General features: G+C 47.6%; 1 protein-coding gene and 1 pseudogene across 8 annotated transcripts in view; one reads left to right on the top strand and one right to left on the bottom strand.

The window, feature by feature from the left end:
- LOC147316592 (uncharacterized) overlaps positions 1 to 8,124 on the bottom strand; it is a 12,218-nt gene extending 4,094 nt beyond the window's left edge. For 3 of the 8 annotated variants that reach the window (XR_015131706.1, XR_015131708.1, XR_015131704.1), the window contains exons 1-14: positions 7,244 to 8,124; positions 6,581 to 6,731; positions 6,198 to 6,487; positions 5,561 to 5,711; positions 5,178 to 5,467; positions 4,529 to 4,679; positions 4,146 to 4,435; positions 3,507 to 3,657; positions 3,124 to 3,421; positions 2,495 to 2,645; positions 2,112 to 2,401; positions 1,080 to 1,613; positions 437 to 751; positions 54 to 351 (exon numbers count right to left, since the gene is read on the bottom strand). Coding sequence is in view for 1 of the 8 variants with exons in the window: in XM_086313090.1 (XP_086169216.1) it covers positions 3,412 to 3,413; positions 3,507 to 3,657; positions 3,756 to 3,821; positions 4,146 to 4,331 (405 nt within the window). In the remaining 7 variants the exon portion in view is untranslated. The other 5 variants (XM_086313090.1, XR_015131707.1, XR_015131705.1 and 2 more) reach the window with 5 other exon arrangements.
- Positions 8,125 to 13,419: 5,295 nt separating this feature from the next.
- On the top strand, positions 13,420 to 15,172 carry LOC147316591 (ribosomal biogenesis protein LAS1L-like; annotated as a pseudogene).
- The last annotated feature ends 203 nt before the right edge of the window (positions 15,173 to 15,375 follow it).

The raw sequence follows: 15,375 nt of genomic DNA, 5'->3' as shown, positions 1-15,375 counted from the left end.
TGAGCTGGTCTGGTCTGTCTAGACTTTCACTAGATAGATCAGGCTGCACCCACCTGTGAAACAGGTGGAGGGTCACCAGGACATGCAGAACTCGCTGACAGACTCCTGGCCACCTCTTGCCTCCTTAGTAGAAAGGGGCCACTCCCAGAGGCAGAGGGCTGTGAGGCACCGCCCGCCGGGCCCTCTCCTTTGGGAAAACCCTCAACACTGGGCCGAACCTTGGAGTTCTGTATGTCCATTCAGGCACACTCCATGCTTGATCTGTGGGCAATTCCTCTCAGAAGTGGAGGTCACGGTGGAGGCGTCCGAGGGCGGAAGGCGTTCCCTCAGTGGCTCTCCTCTTCTGACATTCTGTAAAAACAAAAGTTAATGTAGTGTAAGCAGCTTGAAAGAAAGTAACTGAACTTGTTTAAATTTCTGGGAGACGGTTGCTCACACGCGGGCGGTACAGTGGTTAGCACCGTTACCGCACAGGAAGAAGGTCTTGAGTTCAGCTCTACCGTCGCTCTGTGTGGAGTTTGAATGTTCTTCCTGTTTTTGCGTTGGTTCTTTCCTAGTACTTCGGCTTCCTGCCACAGTCCAACGACCTGCAGTTAGTGGCAATAGGTAATCGAAGAGTGTAAATTGGTGATAGGTGCGAATGGTTTTCTGCGTCTATGTGTTAGCCCTGTAACAGACTGGTGACCTGTCGAGGGTGCACCCTGCTTCTCGCCCTAAGATAGCTGGGATAGGCTCGAGCTGCCCTGTGACACTGGAAAAGAAACACAGCAGAGAATGGATGGGTGGCTGATCAAACGTAAACATTTCCAGTCACTTTCAGTTCAAGCTGCTTAGCATGATCTCACATTTGCCAATTTCTCTATCTCTTCCCCCTCTGTTGTGTGTGAGATATTCTCACTTTTGCCATTTCTTCTGTCCCTTTCAACTGATCTGTGAGTGTGTGTGTGTGTGTGTGTGTGTGTGTTTGTCCCACATATTGCATACTCTGCTTTTGTCCTCAAATCAGGTAGGAAGTGTCTGTGTGGTTGAGCTGGTCTGGTCTGTCTAGACTTTCACTAGATAGATCAGGCTGCACCCACCTGTGAAACAGGTGGAGGGTCACCAGGACATGCAGAACTCGCTGACAGACTCCTGGCCACCTCTTGCCTCCTTAGTAGAAAGGGGCCACTCCCAGAGGCAGAGGGCTGTGAGGCACCGCCCGCCGGGCCCTCTCCTTTGGGAAAACCCTCAACACTGGGCCGAACCTTGGAGTTCTGTATGTCCATTCAGGCACACTCCATGCTTGATCTGTGGGCAATTCCTCTCAGAAGTGGAGGTCACGGTGGAGGCGTCGGAGGGCGGAAGGCGTTCCCTCAGTGGCTCTCCTCTTCTGAGATTGTGTAAAAACAAAAGTCAATGTAGTGTAAGCAGCTTGAAAGAAAGTAACTGAACTTTTTTAAATTTCTGGGAGACGGTTGCTCACACGCGGGCGGCACAGTGGTTAGCACCGTTACCGCACAGGAAGAAGGTCTTGAGTTAAGGTCTACCGTCGCTCTGTGTGGAGTTTGCATGTTCTTCCTGCTTTTGCGTGGGTTCTTTCCTTGTACTCCGGCTTCCTGCCACAGTCCAACGACCTGCAGTTAGTGGCAATAGGTAATCGAAGAGTGTAAATTGGTGATAGGTGCGAATGGTTTTCTGCGTCTATGTGTTAGCCCTGTAACAGACTGGTGACCTGTCGAGGGTGCACCCTGCTTCTCGCCCTAAGATAGCTGGGATAGGCTCGAGCTGCCCTGTGACACTGGAAAAGAAACACAGCAGAGAATGGATGGGTGGCTGATCTAACGTAAACATTTCCAGTCACTTTCAGTTCAAGCTGCTTAGCATGATCTCACATTTGCCAATTTCTCTATCTCTTCCCCCTCTGTTGTGTGTGTGTGAGATATTCTCACTTTTGCCATTTCTTCTGTCCCTTTCAACTGATCTGTGAGTGTGTGTGTGTGTGTGTGTGTGTGTGTGTGTGTCCCACATATTGCATACTCTGCTTTTGTCCTCAAATCAGGTAGGAAGTGTCTGTGTGGTTGAGCTGGTCTGGTCTGTCTAGACTTTCACTAGATAGATCAGGCTGCACCCACCTGTGAAACAGGTGGAGGGTCACCAGGACATGCAGAACTTGCTGACAGACTCCTGGCCACCTCTTGCCTCCTTAGTAGAAAGGGGCCACTCCCAGAGGCAGAGGGCTGTGAGGCACCGCCCGCCGGGCCCTCTCCTTTGGGAAAACCCTCAACACTGGGCCGAACCTTGGAGTTCTGTATGTCCATTCAGGCACACTCCATGCTTGATCTGTGGGCAATTCCTCTCAGAAGTGGAGGTCACGGTGGAGGCGTCGGAGGGCGGAAGGCGTTCCCTCAGTGGCTCTCCTCTTCTGAGATTATGTAAAAACAAAAGTCAATGTAGTGTAAGCAGCTTGAAAGAAAGTAACTGAACTTTTTTAAATTTCTGGGAGACGGTTGCTCACACGCGGGCGGCACAGTGGTTAGCACCGTTACCGCACAGGAAGAAGGTCTTGAGTTCAGCTCTACCGTCGCTCTGTGTGGAGTTTGCATGTTCTTCCTGTTTTTGCGTGGGTTCTTTCCTTGTACTCCGGCTTCCTGCCACAGTCCAACGACCTGCAGTTAGTGGCAATAGGTAATCGAAGAGTGTAAATTGGCGATAGGTGCGAATGGTTTTCTGCGTCTATGTGTTAGCCCTGTAACAGACTGGTGACCTGTCGAGGGTGCACCCTGCTTCTCACCCTAAGGTAGCTAGGATAGGCTCGAGCTGCCCTGTGACACTGGAAAAGAAACACAGCAGAGAATGGATGGGTGGCTGATCAAACGTAAACATTTCCAGTCACTTTCAGTTCAAGCTGCTTAGCATGATCTCACATTTGCCAATTTCTCTATCTCTTCCCCCTCTGTTGTGTGTGTGTGAGATATTCTCACTTTTGCCATTTCTTCTGTCCCTTTCAACTGATCTGTGAGTGTGTGTGTGTGTCCCACATATTGCATACTCTGCTTTTGTCCTCAAATCAGGTAGGAAGTGTCTGTGTGGTTGAGCTGGTCTGGTCTGTCTAGACTTTCACTAGATAGATCAGGCTGCACCCACCTGTGAAACAGGTGGAGGGTCACCAGGACATGCAGAACTCGCTGACAGACTCCTGGCCACCTCTTGCCTCCTTAGTAGAAAGGGGCCACTCCCAGAGGCAGAGGGCTGTGAGGCACCGCCCGCCGGGCCCTCTCCTTTGGGAAAACCCTCAACACTGGGCCGAACCTTGGAGTTCTGTATGTCCATTCAGGCACACTCCATGCTTGATCTGTGGGCAATTCCTCTCAGAAGTGGAGGTCACGGTGGAGGCGTCCGAGGGCGGAAGGCGTTCCCTCAGTGGCTCTCCTCTTCTGAGATTCTGTAAAAACAAAAGTCAATGTAGTGTAAGCAGCTTGAAAGAAAGTAACTGAACTTTTTTAAATTTCTGGGAGACGGTTGCTCACACGCGGGCGGCACAGTGGTTAGCACCGTTACCGCACAGGAAGAAGGTCTTGAGTTCAGCTCTACCGTCGCTCTGTGTGGAGTTTGCATGTTCTTCCTGCTTTTGCGTGGGTTCTTTCCTAGTACTTCGGCTTCCTGCCACAGTCCAACGACCTGCAGTTAGTGGCAATAGGTAATCGAAGAGTGTAAATTGGCGATAGGTGCGAATGGTTTTCTGCGTCTATGTGTTAGCCCTGTAACAGACTGGTGACCTGTCGAGGGTGCACCCTGCTTCTCGCCCTAAGATAGCTGGGATAGGCTCGAGCTGCCCTGTGACACTGGAAAAGAAACACAACAGAGAATGGATGGGTGGCTGATCTAACGTAAACATTTCCAGTCACTTTCAGTTCAAGCTGCTTAGCATGATCTCACATTTGCCAATTTCTCTATCTCTTCCCCCTCTGTTGTGTGTGTGTGAGATATTCTCACTTTTGCCATTTCTTCTGTCCCTTTCAACTGATCTGTGAGTGTGTGTGTGTGTGTGTGTGTGTCCCACATATTGCATACTCTGCTTTTGTCCTCAAATCAGGTAGGAAGTGTCTGTGTGGTTGAGCTGGTCTGGTCTGTCTAGACTTTCACTAGATAGATCAGGCTGCACCCACCTGTGAAACAGGTGGAGGGTCACCAGGACATGCAGAACTTGCTGACAGACTCCTGGCCACCTCTTGCCTCCTTAGTAGAAAGGGGCCACTCCCAGAGGCAGAGGGCTGTGAGGCACCGCCCGCCGGGCCCTCTCCTTTGGGAAAACCCTCAACACTGGGCCGAACCTTGGAGTTCTGTATGTCCATTCAGGCACACTCCATGCTTGATCTGTGGGCAATTCCTCTCAGAAGTGGAGGTCACGGTGGAGGCGTCCGAGGGCGGAAGGCGTTCCCTCAGTGGCTCTCCTCTTCTGAGATTATGTAAAAATAAAAGTCAATGTAGTGTAAGCAGCTTGAAAGAAAGTAATTGAACTTGTTTAAATTTCTGGGAGACGGTTGCTCACACGCGGGCGGCACAGTGGTTAGCACCGTTACCGCACAGGAAGAAGGTCTTGAGTTCAGCTCTACCGTCGCTCTGTGTGGAGTTTGCATGTTCTTCCTGCTTTTGCGTGGGTTCTTTCCTTGTACTCCGGCTTCCTGCCACAGTCCAACGACCTGCAGTTAGTGGCAATAGGTAATCGAAGAGTGTAAATTGGCGATAGGTGCGAATGGTTTTCTGCGTCTATGTGTTAGCCCTGTAACAGACTGGTGACCTGTCGAGGGTGCACCCTGCTTCTCGCCCTAAGATAGCTGGCATAGGCTCGAGCTGCCCTGTGACACTGGAAAAGAAACACAGCAGAGAATGGATGGGTGGCTGATCTAACGTAAACATTTCCAGTCACTTTCAGTTCAAGCTGCTTAGCATGATCTCACATTTGCCAATTTCTCTATCTCTTCCCCCTCTGTTGTGTGTGTGTGAGATATTCTCACTTTTGCCATTTCTTCTGTCCCTTTCAACTGATCTGTGAGTGTGTGTGTGTGTGTGTGTGTGTGTGTGTTTGTCCCACATATTGCATACTCTGCTTTTCTCCTCAAATCAGGTAGGAAGTGTCTGTGTGGTTGAGCTGGTCTGGTCTGTCTAGACTTTCACTAGATAGATCAGGCTGCACCCACCTGTGAAACAGGTGGAGGGTCACCAGGACATGCAGAACTTGCTGACAGACTCCTGGCCACCTCTTGCCTCCTTAGTAGAAAGGGGCCACTCCCAGAGGCAGAGGGCTGTGAGGCACCGCCCGCCGGGCCCTCTCCTTTGGGAAAACCCTCAACACTGGGCCGAACCTTGGAGTTCTGTATGTCCATTCAGGCACACTCCATGCTTGATCTGTGGGCAATTCCTCTCAGAAGTGGAGGTCACGGTGGAGGCGTCCGAGGGCGGAAGGCGTTCCCTCAGTGGCTCTCCTCTTCTGAGATTATGTAAAAACAAAAGTTAATGTAGTGTAAGCAGCTTGAAAGAAAGTAACTGAACTTTTTTAAATTTCTGGGAGACGGTTGCTCACACGCGGGCGGCACAGTGGTTAGCACCGTTACCGCACAGGAAGAAGGTCTTGAGTTAAGGTCTACCGTCGCTCTGTGTGGAGTTTGCATGTTCTTCCTGCTTTTGCGTGGGTTCTTTCCTTGTACTCCGGCTTCCTGCCACAGTCCAACGACCTGCAGTTAGTGGCAATAGGTAATCGAAGAGTGTAAATTGGTGATAGGTGCGAATGGTTTTCTGCGTCTATGTGTTAGCCCTGTAACAGACTGGTGACCTGTCGAGGGTGCACCCTGCTTCTCGCCCTAAGATAGCTGGGATAGGCTCGAGCTGCCCTGTGACACTGGAAAAGAAACACAGCAGAGAATGGATGGGTGGCTGATCTAACGTAAACATTTCCAGTCACTTTCAGTTCAAGCTGCTTAGCATGATCTCACATTTGCCAATTTCTCTATCTCTTCCCCCTCTGTTGTGTGTGTGTGAGATATTCTCACTTTTGCCATTTCTTCTGTCCCTTTCAACTGATCTGTGAGTGTGTGTGTGTGTGTGTGTGTCCCACATATTGCATACTCTGCTTTTGTCCTCAAATCAGGTAGGAAGTGTCTGTGTGGTTGAGCTGGTCTGGTCTGTCTAGACTTTCACTAGATAGATCAGGCTGCACCCACCTGTGAAACAGGTGGAGGGTCACCAGGACATGCAGAACTTGCTGACAGACTCCTGGCCACCTCTTGCCTCCTTAGTAGAAAGGGGCCACTCCCAGAGGCAGAGGGCTGTGAGGCACCGCCCGCCGGGCCCTCTCCTTTGGGAAAACCCTCAACACTGGGCCGAACCTTGGAGTTCTGTATGTCCATTCAGGCACACTCCATGCTTGATCTGTGGGCAATTCCTCTCAGAAGTGGAGGTCACGGTGGAGGCGTCGGAGGGCGGAAGGCGTTCCCTCAGTGGCTCTCCTCTTCTGAGATTGTGTAAAAACAAAAGTTAATGTAGTGTAAGCAGCTTGAAAGAAAGTAACTGAACTTTTTTAAATTTCTGGGAGACGGTTGCTCACACGCGGGCGGCACAGTGGTTAGCACCGTTACCGCACAGGAAGAAGGTCTTGAGTTCAGCTCTACCGTCGCTCTGTGTGGAGTTTGCATGTTCTTCCTGCTTTTGCGTGGGTTCTTTCCTAGTACTTCGGCTTCCTGCCACAGTCCAACGACCTGCAGTTAGTGGCAATAGGTAATCGAAGAGTGTAAATTGGCGATAGGTGCGAATGGTTTTCTGCGTCTATGTGTTAGCCCTGTAACAGACTGGTGACCTGTCGAGGGTGTACCCTGCTTCTCGCCCTAAGATAGCTGGGATAGGCTCGAGCTGCCCTGTGACACTGGAAAAGAAACACAGCAGAGAATGGATGGGTGGCTGATCAAACGTAAACATTTCCAGTCACTTTCAGTTCAAGCTGCTTAGCATGATCTCACATTTGCCAATTTCTCTATCTCTTCCCCCTCTGTTGTGTGTGTGTGAGATATTCTCACTTTTGCCATTTCTTCTGTCCCTTTCAACTGATCTGTGAGTGAGTGTGTGTGTGTGTGTGTGTGTGTGTGTGTGTGTGTGTGTGTGTCCCACATATTGCATACTCTGCTTTTGTCCTCAAATCAGGTAGGAAGTGTCTGTGTGGTTGAGCTGGTCTGGTCTGTCTAGACTTTCACTAGATAGATCAGGCTGCACCCACCTGTGAAACAGGTGGAGGGTCACCAGGACATGCAGAACTCGCTGACAGACTCCTGGCCACCTCTTGCCTCCTTAGTAGAAAGGGGCCACTCCCAGAGGCAGAGGGCTGTGAGGCACCGCCCGCCGGGCCCTCTCCTTTGGGAAAACCCTCAACACTGGGCCGAACCTTGGAGTTCTGTATGTCCATTCAGGCACACTCCATGCTTTGATCTGTGGGCAATTCCTCTCAGAAGTGGAGGTCACGGTGGAGGCGTCGGAGGGCGGAAGGCGTTCCCTCAGTGGCTCTCCTCTTCTGAGATTGTGTAAAAACAAAAGTCAATGTAGTGTAAGCAGCTTGAAAAGAAAGTAATTGAACTTGTTGAGATGGTTGATCAAACTGAAATATTACTGTCATGGTCCAGTTACGCTACATGTATATGTATTTGTTTTTGTTTCTCTCACTTTCTTTCTTGCTTCCCTGCTCACAACGCGATGCCTGGGTGGACCTAATCATGGGCTCCCGGTTGCTGTCCTCACACCTGCAAGCAATTTCTCACCTGAGGTTCATCATCCTGTTTACCAGCCACTTCTGAAGGCAGTTGCTTGGAGCCCTTTGTCGCTGGACTACTGTGTAACATTCGTTAGTGCAATTCTAGCTTTGGAAATATTTTGATTTCTCTTTGTGCTTTGCTTGGCATTTAACATTTTGTCCTTGTATATAGATTTTCCGTGCCCCGCCTTGAGACCCTGTTCGTGAGTGTGGCAGTTGCAGTGAGCCTTTGGAGCCCCCCACCCTCCATGGACCTCTGGATTCGCTGGACCCCTTCTCCCCACTTGTATATAGTGCACTCTGTGTCATGTAAATAAAAAAAAATGTTTATTGTGATTCGTAGTCTGCGCTTGAGTCCTGCTCAGCCTTGACAATTTTTAGTCACTTTCGGTTCAAGCTGCTTAGATTCCCATGATCTCACATTTGCCATTTGTGTGTGTGTGTGTGTGTGTGTTTGTTTGTCCCACATATTGCATACTCTGCTTTTGTCCTCAAATCGGGTAGGAAGAGTCTGTGTGGTTGAGCTGGTCTGGTCTGTCTAGACTTTCACTAGATAGATCAGGCTGCACCCACCTGTGAAACAGGTGGAGGGTCACCAGGACATGCAGAACTCTTGCCTCCTTAGTAGAAAGGGCCACTGCCAGAGGCGGAGGGCAGTGAGGCATCCAACCCCCATCTCATCAATAGGGGGGTATGATCTGAAATAACAATAGATTGATAATTGCAAGTTTCAATAAGTGGAAGAGGACATTTATCAGTGACAAATGAATTTATCCAATAGAACATTTTGTGGACAGGAATATAGTCGGAGCATGCCCTGGATGAGTATCCTTATTAGAGCTTCTTTCTAGGTTAGAGAGCACACAGCTTGTACCTCCAGCTAAAATGAGATTGTGTGTTGTCATATCCAGAATTCACGAGAATTAATAGACAATTAAGGTTTCATCATCCCATTTGGGGGCATAAATGTTGGCTTAAATCAGTTCATAAAGTTGTCCATAAAGTCCATAATGTTGGCCAACCACAGTAATACGGACCCATAATAAGGACCCATAGGATCAGATAAAATGGTTGATACAGGAAATGGGACGTTTTTACCCATAAGGATGGCCACCCCTCTGTCTTAGAGTTAAAGTTGGAATGGACTATTTGGCCAACCCAACCAGTCTTCAATCTATATCGGTCTGCTATACAAAGGTGAGTCCCCTGTGGAAAAGACATATCAGATTTTTTCAGTTGTGTAAGCACCTTTTTGTGCTTAACAGGGTGATTCATAGACTTAATGTTCCAACTTACAAAGTTGGCTGCATAACCCGTAAGCTTCGCCTGTATATTGACAGCAGCCATAGAGTTATCTAATCAAAGAGCAACAGTATGAACGTGTGTGTGTGTGATAGCCACTAACGTCTAATCACACTTATGTGAATTAACTTATATTTCAGCTATTTTACTTTAAATGTAAGTGATATTTTCTTTTGAAAATCCTCTAAATTAACTAGTTTTAACTATAGACCTGGTAACTAGTCTGGGATATTTGTAGCTGATGCTCCATTTTTGTACCAGTAGGTGGCAGTGTGAGACCATGGTTTGGCCTGTTGTTAGTAGTCGGAAGCATGCTCAGCACTGTTTTCTCATAATGTTACATGTACTCCCTGCCTTATCATTTCTTTCCTGCTTGCAGGCTAGTATTGTACCAGAAATAGAAAATAAAAGCAGTCACACCCGATATATTGCATAGATTAGTTATTAAGGTCAGAAACTGAAAGCACAGAAACATTGTTTAGTCTAGTAAATTCAACGTTCTGTAATGTTACTGATCGGCTCCACCTTTATAGTGTGTTGTTTTAGTTGTTTGTTTTCTGCCATAAAGTATTTACTTAAATTCAGTGCACATATCAAGATGGTAGTGATTACACCATTCTTTCGGAATCTTTCGAAATGCATGGATTATCTTTTTAGCATTCATTTTGAAGCGAGTTTCATAAGAAAATCGGCTTTGTCTATGACAGTGGAATATGTTCATTCTCTTTGTCTATCTGATAACGGAACACGTATTGAGAATATGTGAAATCCTATCTCGCTCTTGACGGAAGCAGTTGCATCTTTTCCCTCTCCCTTCCCTTATCTTTCCTGCTTGGCTTCTCATGTCCTTGTGTATTCTCGTGTAACTTTCTAACCCTCAGAGAGTCTCTCAGTCTTGTTCTCTAAGACCTAAAGAATTATGAATTTGATCAACTGGTCCCTTAACGAAATTGACACCCTATTTTTGATGAGAAGCCTGGGCTCGGGAGAGCCTGATTGTCCCGCAGAGCCCCTTGCTGCCGGATACTTGATGGTCGGTTGCGTCGTGTGTCTGGCGACACTCTCAATAGAGGACGTTGAACGAGATCTACCCATTTGGAACCATGATAACAGAGTTCTGGCTGATCGGAGCTGGCTTGAACCTGGCTTATCGAAAACAAAGAAAGCGGTCCCACAAGGCTGGCCGACGTGATTGACGATGGGCAGTCTCTGAGTACTCACACTGCGTTTATTGAACGCAATATGGATAAGATCTTAGAGAAGCTCACGGCTCTGCAATGGGAAATTGACAGATCAAGTGACCAGTGATGGACATTAGACCAACTGTGAAATTGCATGCAGTTGTTCACATTAACCCAAACAATCATCTCCTTCACTCATTTGGCTCCTGAACAAGAAATTCTCTCTGATCGTATCCTTCAAGGACACCTGCGTCGGATCAGGACTGTTGACTTTGCTTAACCAGGTAAAAGGACACTCTCTCTCAAGTTGAACAGGACACACACACGTACACTGACGCAGATGTACACTCACCCCTCTCCCCCCTCCAAACGCCTCCAATGGTTGCACCCACCCGATGCAGACGGCGATTGACCGGGCCAGCGTGGAATCATGCTGCTGTCTACACTGGCAACCTCTCACCCCATTTACCCATCCCTGTTGCTTGTCATGTGTTTTCATGGTGTTACAGTGTGAAGATTCATGTGCTTTTTGTGCTGAGGAATTTTTGTTTTCTGTTCTCATACTGATCCCCTACCAGGAGCTCAGTCTGAGTAGAGTTCTCTTTTTTCCTCCTCCACTCCCCTATTGTGTTGTACATTTCACTGTTTTTCTGTAAGCTCCCTGTTCTGACCTGTCTCCCCAATGTGATCAGTGGCGTGTCTAGAAAATTTTTGTTGGGGGGGCCAGGTAGGGGCACAGATTTGGAGAAGGGTGGCAGATTTAATTGGCAGATAATGTTTTAAAAAAAAATTCTACCAACCCTTAACCATAATTCAATAATCCTATAAACCTAATAACCAAATGCACTTTTAACTCTTATTAGAATGAGATTTTAACCACTACGGTGCAAAGTTTTTAGATACTGCGTTGATAAAGTACAAGAGATACAATCAGTGCTTTGTCAGTGTTTACTCAGCATTCAAGGACAGCAATATTTGCATAGTATTTTTACTGACATATACTGCACATATGTTTTGGGCAAAAACATTTTTGAATATTAAAATACGAACATTTGTAGCAAACAATTGACAAATTAGCCATTCCAATGCAAAACTTTCTCTGCCTGTTAAAAAAAGAAGATAATCTTCTCACAAACTGGTGTTTGATTTTGAAACAGGAAAAAAGTGGAGAAACAACTGAAAAGACTAATATTTGAATAAAACCTGAAAGCAAGTAAATACTTTCTATGCTGCCTTATGGTAAACTTTGGTAATATTGATAAAGAACAACACTGGCTGATGATGAAATACATTCAGCTGGCATGGTGACACTGCCAGTATAACCTGCAGGGCTGGACTGGGACAGAAAATCGGGCATTTTGACTACAGACCGACCCACCAGGTATTAAAGCCATAAAGCCTTTGAATGAAAACAAACCCTGTTGTGACAGTGATGTACAGTCTTTTTGGTATATGTATGATTTCTATACATTTTACGCCAGATAAAAACTTTGGTTGTAAGATTTAGATAATTATTTAATAAAAGCTAGATATTTTAAATGAGAATAGGAAAGAAAAGTATTTCTTTGTGCCCCCTTTCCCTGTTAATGCCCTACCTGGCCCCCTGGCAAAACTTTGCTAGACCCGCCCCTGCACAGTTACCAGCTGTCAGCTACATAAAAAAGGATCCTGGTGGGTGGTCTTCACGTTTCCCTCTCACCAGATATCCAAACCGACATCATGACCAGCAGCTTTACAGCTGTGGCTCCAGCAAACATCAGCTGATACTAGAAATTAATATTAAATAAATTCTAACAACAGCCGATCAAGCTTAAACGTGCTGCTGTTGTTTAGCGCGACATCTGCTGGTTTCGTCTTTCTGGCGCAAAGTGGGCGATAAACAAACAAGAGAGAAAAGCCGATCAGCTGATCATCGATCAGTTTCATGATTGAAGTAGCAACAGGAGAGGGAGGATGAGAGAAGAGGCAGCTGTGCAGCGTAAAGACAGAATAAATCCAGCTTTGTGTCTTTTTCCATTCTAGCTGAAGTTCGGGACAAACTGCGTCTCTTCTCAGCTCAATACGAAACGTGTAATATTTTCTCTGATTGAGGGACCATTCCATTTTTTTAAGGAGCCGTTGGCAACTCTACTAACTAACCTTATGAATAAAATAAAGTTCACTATCAGTAACATCATAGCAACCGAACAGCTGTATAAAAACTCCAAGCTGGCTAGAACGCAGTATGAGTTATTGCAACTGACAGTAAAAAGTCAGCACAACGAAAATAAACTCCACCTAAACTTAGTTCATATCTGACCCAGATAGACTGCAGGTCATAACTTCTTACCTGAAGTTCAGTTCACCTGACACTCGGACTGGCGGCTGCCTCGGGGCTCTCCTCCTGCCTCCCCTTCCCTCATCCACCTGCTGCCTCTGTGGAAGCCCCGCCATAGCCACCACCAAACAACGGAGTTATTTCTACACATCGACCTGCATCTGGCCAATCCACCACCTCTCATTGTTCATGCCGTTACAAAAAAAATAAAAAATAAGTCAAATAAGCCCGATGGCCAGTCCAGCTATGTTAACCTGCAACCAAATCTGCAGCTCCATACAGCAATGTTACGACTTAGATTACATCTTATAACTCATAACTCTTATGTTAGCTCCCCTCTGTAGCATACTGTCTGAAATATTCCACGGCTGCAATAATTCTTTAAGTGTTATTTTTTCCTTGGTATTCTAATTTCGCCGAAGTTTACTAAACTCAACAAACTTAATATTACTTACCGGGACATTTATTCTGTCCTCATTTTCTTTCACCGAAAAATTGTTTCCTGCAGTGACGTCTTTCGTGCTTGGCTCTCCTACCTTTGCTAACGTGATGCACATAGCGCAGAAGCCGATGCTGCATTCACTTACACTCGGATATCTGAGCGTCACCGTGAAAACATAATCGGACATTTGATATTTGATTGAATTTTATTGTTTTGCCTTTGGGGTGGCACCTGGGGTGGCCAGTCTGGTTGGGGGGGTGGCCTGTGCCCCCCCAGGCCACCCCGCTGGACACGCCAATGACCATAGCCAAAGAAAGCTCGTTTATGACCAGCATCATGTAAATAAGCGCTCTGTAGAACCATCGCTCCATCCTCCAATCCAGCAGGTGGCGTCAGCGTGCCCGCAGGGTGAACGTCAGCCACAAACGAAGCCGAAGAAAACGTTAGCGTCATTTCCTGGTTGCTGTGCGACAAGCAACTGTAAAACTCGAAGCTCTGAACGCGGTCCTCTGTCATATAAATCTGCGAGTGGTCTCTGCGTGAGGCGAGCGGCTTTTCCCGGTGAGTGAGAGATTGAGCGTGAGGTCCGGAGCGCGCACAATGAATAAAAAGGGCTCTGAGAAAACACGCCATGTGGTAGCCTGGCTTAACAAAGCGGAGTGGGATCAGGTTCGGGACTACCTTTACTCGATGGACTCCTCTCTGCAGAGGTTTGCGTTAGAGAGGATATCGGCTTGGAGGGCCAGGTGCGCTGATAGTTTTCCCGTGGCCGTGGACTGCACAGCAGACCTCGTGCGCTGCCAGGTGCGGGACCGGTCCGGACAGCTTACCGGAGATGACTTGACCCTGATGTACGGGACGGCCCTGGTAAGATTTGTTAATCTTATCACGGATCGCCAGCAGGGGAGAAAGGCCCAGCCGCTGAGGCAACTGGCTGGAAACTTGAACATCCCCGAGTGGGTGGTGGATCTGAGGCACGAAATCATGCGTGGGACTCTTCCTTCTTTGAAATGGTGCCGAAAGGGATGTAAGGTGGCCCTGGAGTGGCTCCAGCAGGAGTTTTGGTCCAGACAGCTGGGAGGAGGCCCCGATGAGCAGCTCGTTGCCAGGCAGAAAGAAGTGGATGCCTGCAGAAACGCTCGGGAGCTGCTGATCTCTTTTCAGAAGGACCAGTACCAAGCTTTTGATGATGGGTCTCCTGAAGACAAGGGGAAGAGCTTGTGGCAGGCCCCCTTAGCAGACATGAGTTCGTTGCTGGGTGAGATCAAGCAGTTTGCACTGGGGTCCAGGGAGCTGTTGATTGATGTGCTGCTGGAAGACGGTTTTCTTGTTCCTACCATGGAGCAGCTGGAAGCATTAGGCTGTGCAACATCTGACAGTGCCAGTCCCACTGAGCCCAGAGTCCCACAAACCTTCCTGCGCTTTTGGCTGCCCCTGCTAAAGATGCTTAACTCTTCGTCTTTCATTCACCTCTTCCTGGAGAAGCTCTTTGTGGAACTGAAGCTGCTCAGCAAAGAGCCCAACGGTCACAGGTGTTTCTATATTTCTGCATGGATTTCAGAAGTCTTCCTCTGCAACAACAACAAATTTGAATATCATTTTGAGACAAGGTTGCAGAAGAAAGCCAGAATGAAGGACAGGATTTTCATCGACCGCATCAAGCTGAGGTGGCAGCAGCTTCTCTCTGCATGTCTGGATGCCCCCTGCATCAGCACACCTCACCTGATCCAGCTAGTCCTGGATGACATGGAGCATCCCCCCCCTCAGGAAACCAGAGAGAAGCTGTTCCAGCTCTGCTCCATCTACACACAGACAGAGCGCTCAGAGGCCAGCACACCTCTGCAGCAGCAGCAGCCCATATATACTGTGAGTATGCTGCTGGACCAGATGCAACACTCCTCACCGATGGACTCGGAGAGAAGTGAGGACCGCAAATGGGCAGACGTGCAGGCTGAAAGAGCACTTGCCCTCAGACACGTAGCAGCATCCCCGGGGCCTCGGCTCCAGCCCGGCCAGCTGAGGGCCTCCTCTGGAGCAACAGCGAGCTCAACAAACTGAAATGTGGACTGAAGCTTTTTTAAGTTACTTGTGTTATTTTTGTTACTTGTGTTATTTTTTGTTTTATGTTAAATGGTAAATGTTTTATGTTAAGCACAAGATTGTTGTTGTTGTTGTCATTCCAGCCTCCGCTGACTCTTGTTGTGCTAGAAGCAGTTTTGAAGCAAAAATACAATATTCAGAAGACAAAATGTTGTGGAATTTTAACCATGAGCACAGTGCAGGTTCAGCAGTTGTGATTGTTTCTGTCCAGTCGAGCTCGTTAACTAAACATGTTGGCAGAAGCAGAAATAAAACTTTCAGA

Source organism: Aulonocara sp. 'chitande type north' Nkhata Bay, linkage group LG12 (assembly GCF_057382095.1).
Source record: "Aulonocara sp. 'chitande type north' Nkhata Bay isolate Kocher_YH1m ecotype deep benthic linkage group LG12, A_spYH_male_GT1.1, whole genome shotgun sequence".
NCBI classification, from domain to species: Eukaryota; Metazoa; Chordata; class Actinopteri; order Cichliformes; family Cichlidae; genus Aulonocara; species Aulonocara sp. 'chitande type north' Nkhata Bay.
The sequence above is the reverse complement of the archived record's forward strand: the minus strand, read 5'-3'. Positions and strand labels throughout refer to the sequence as shown.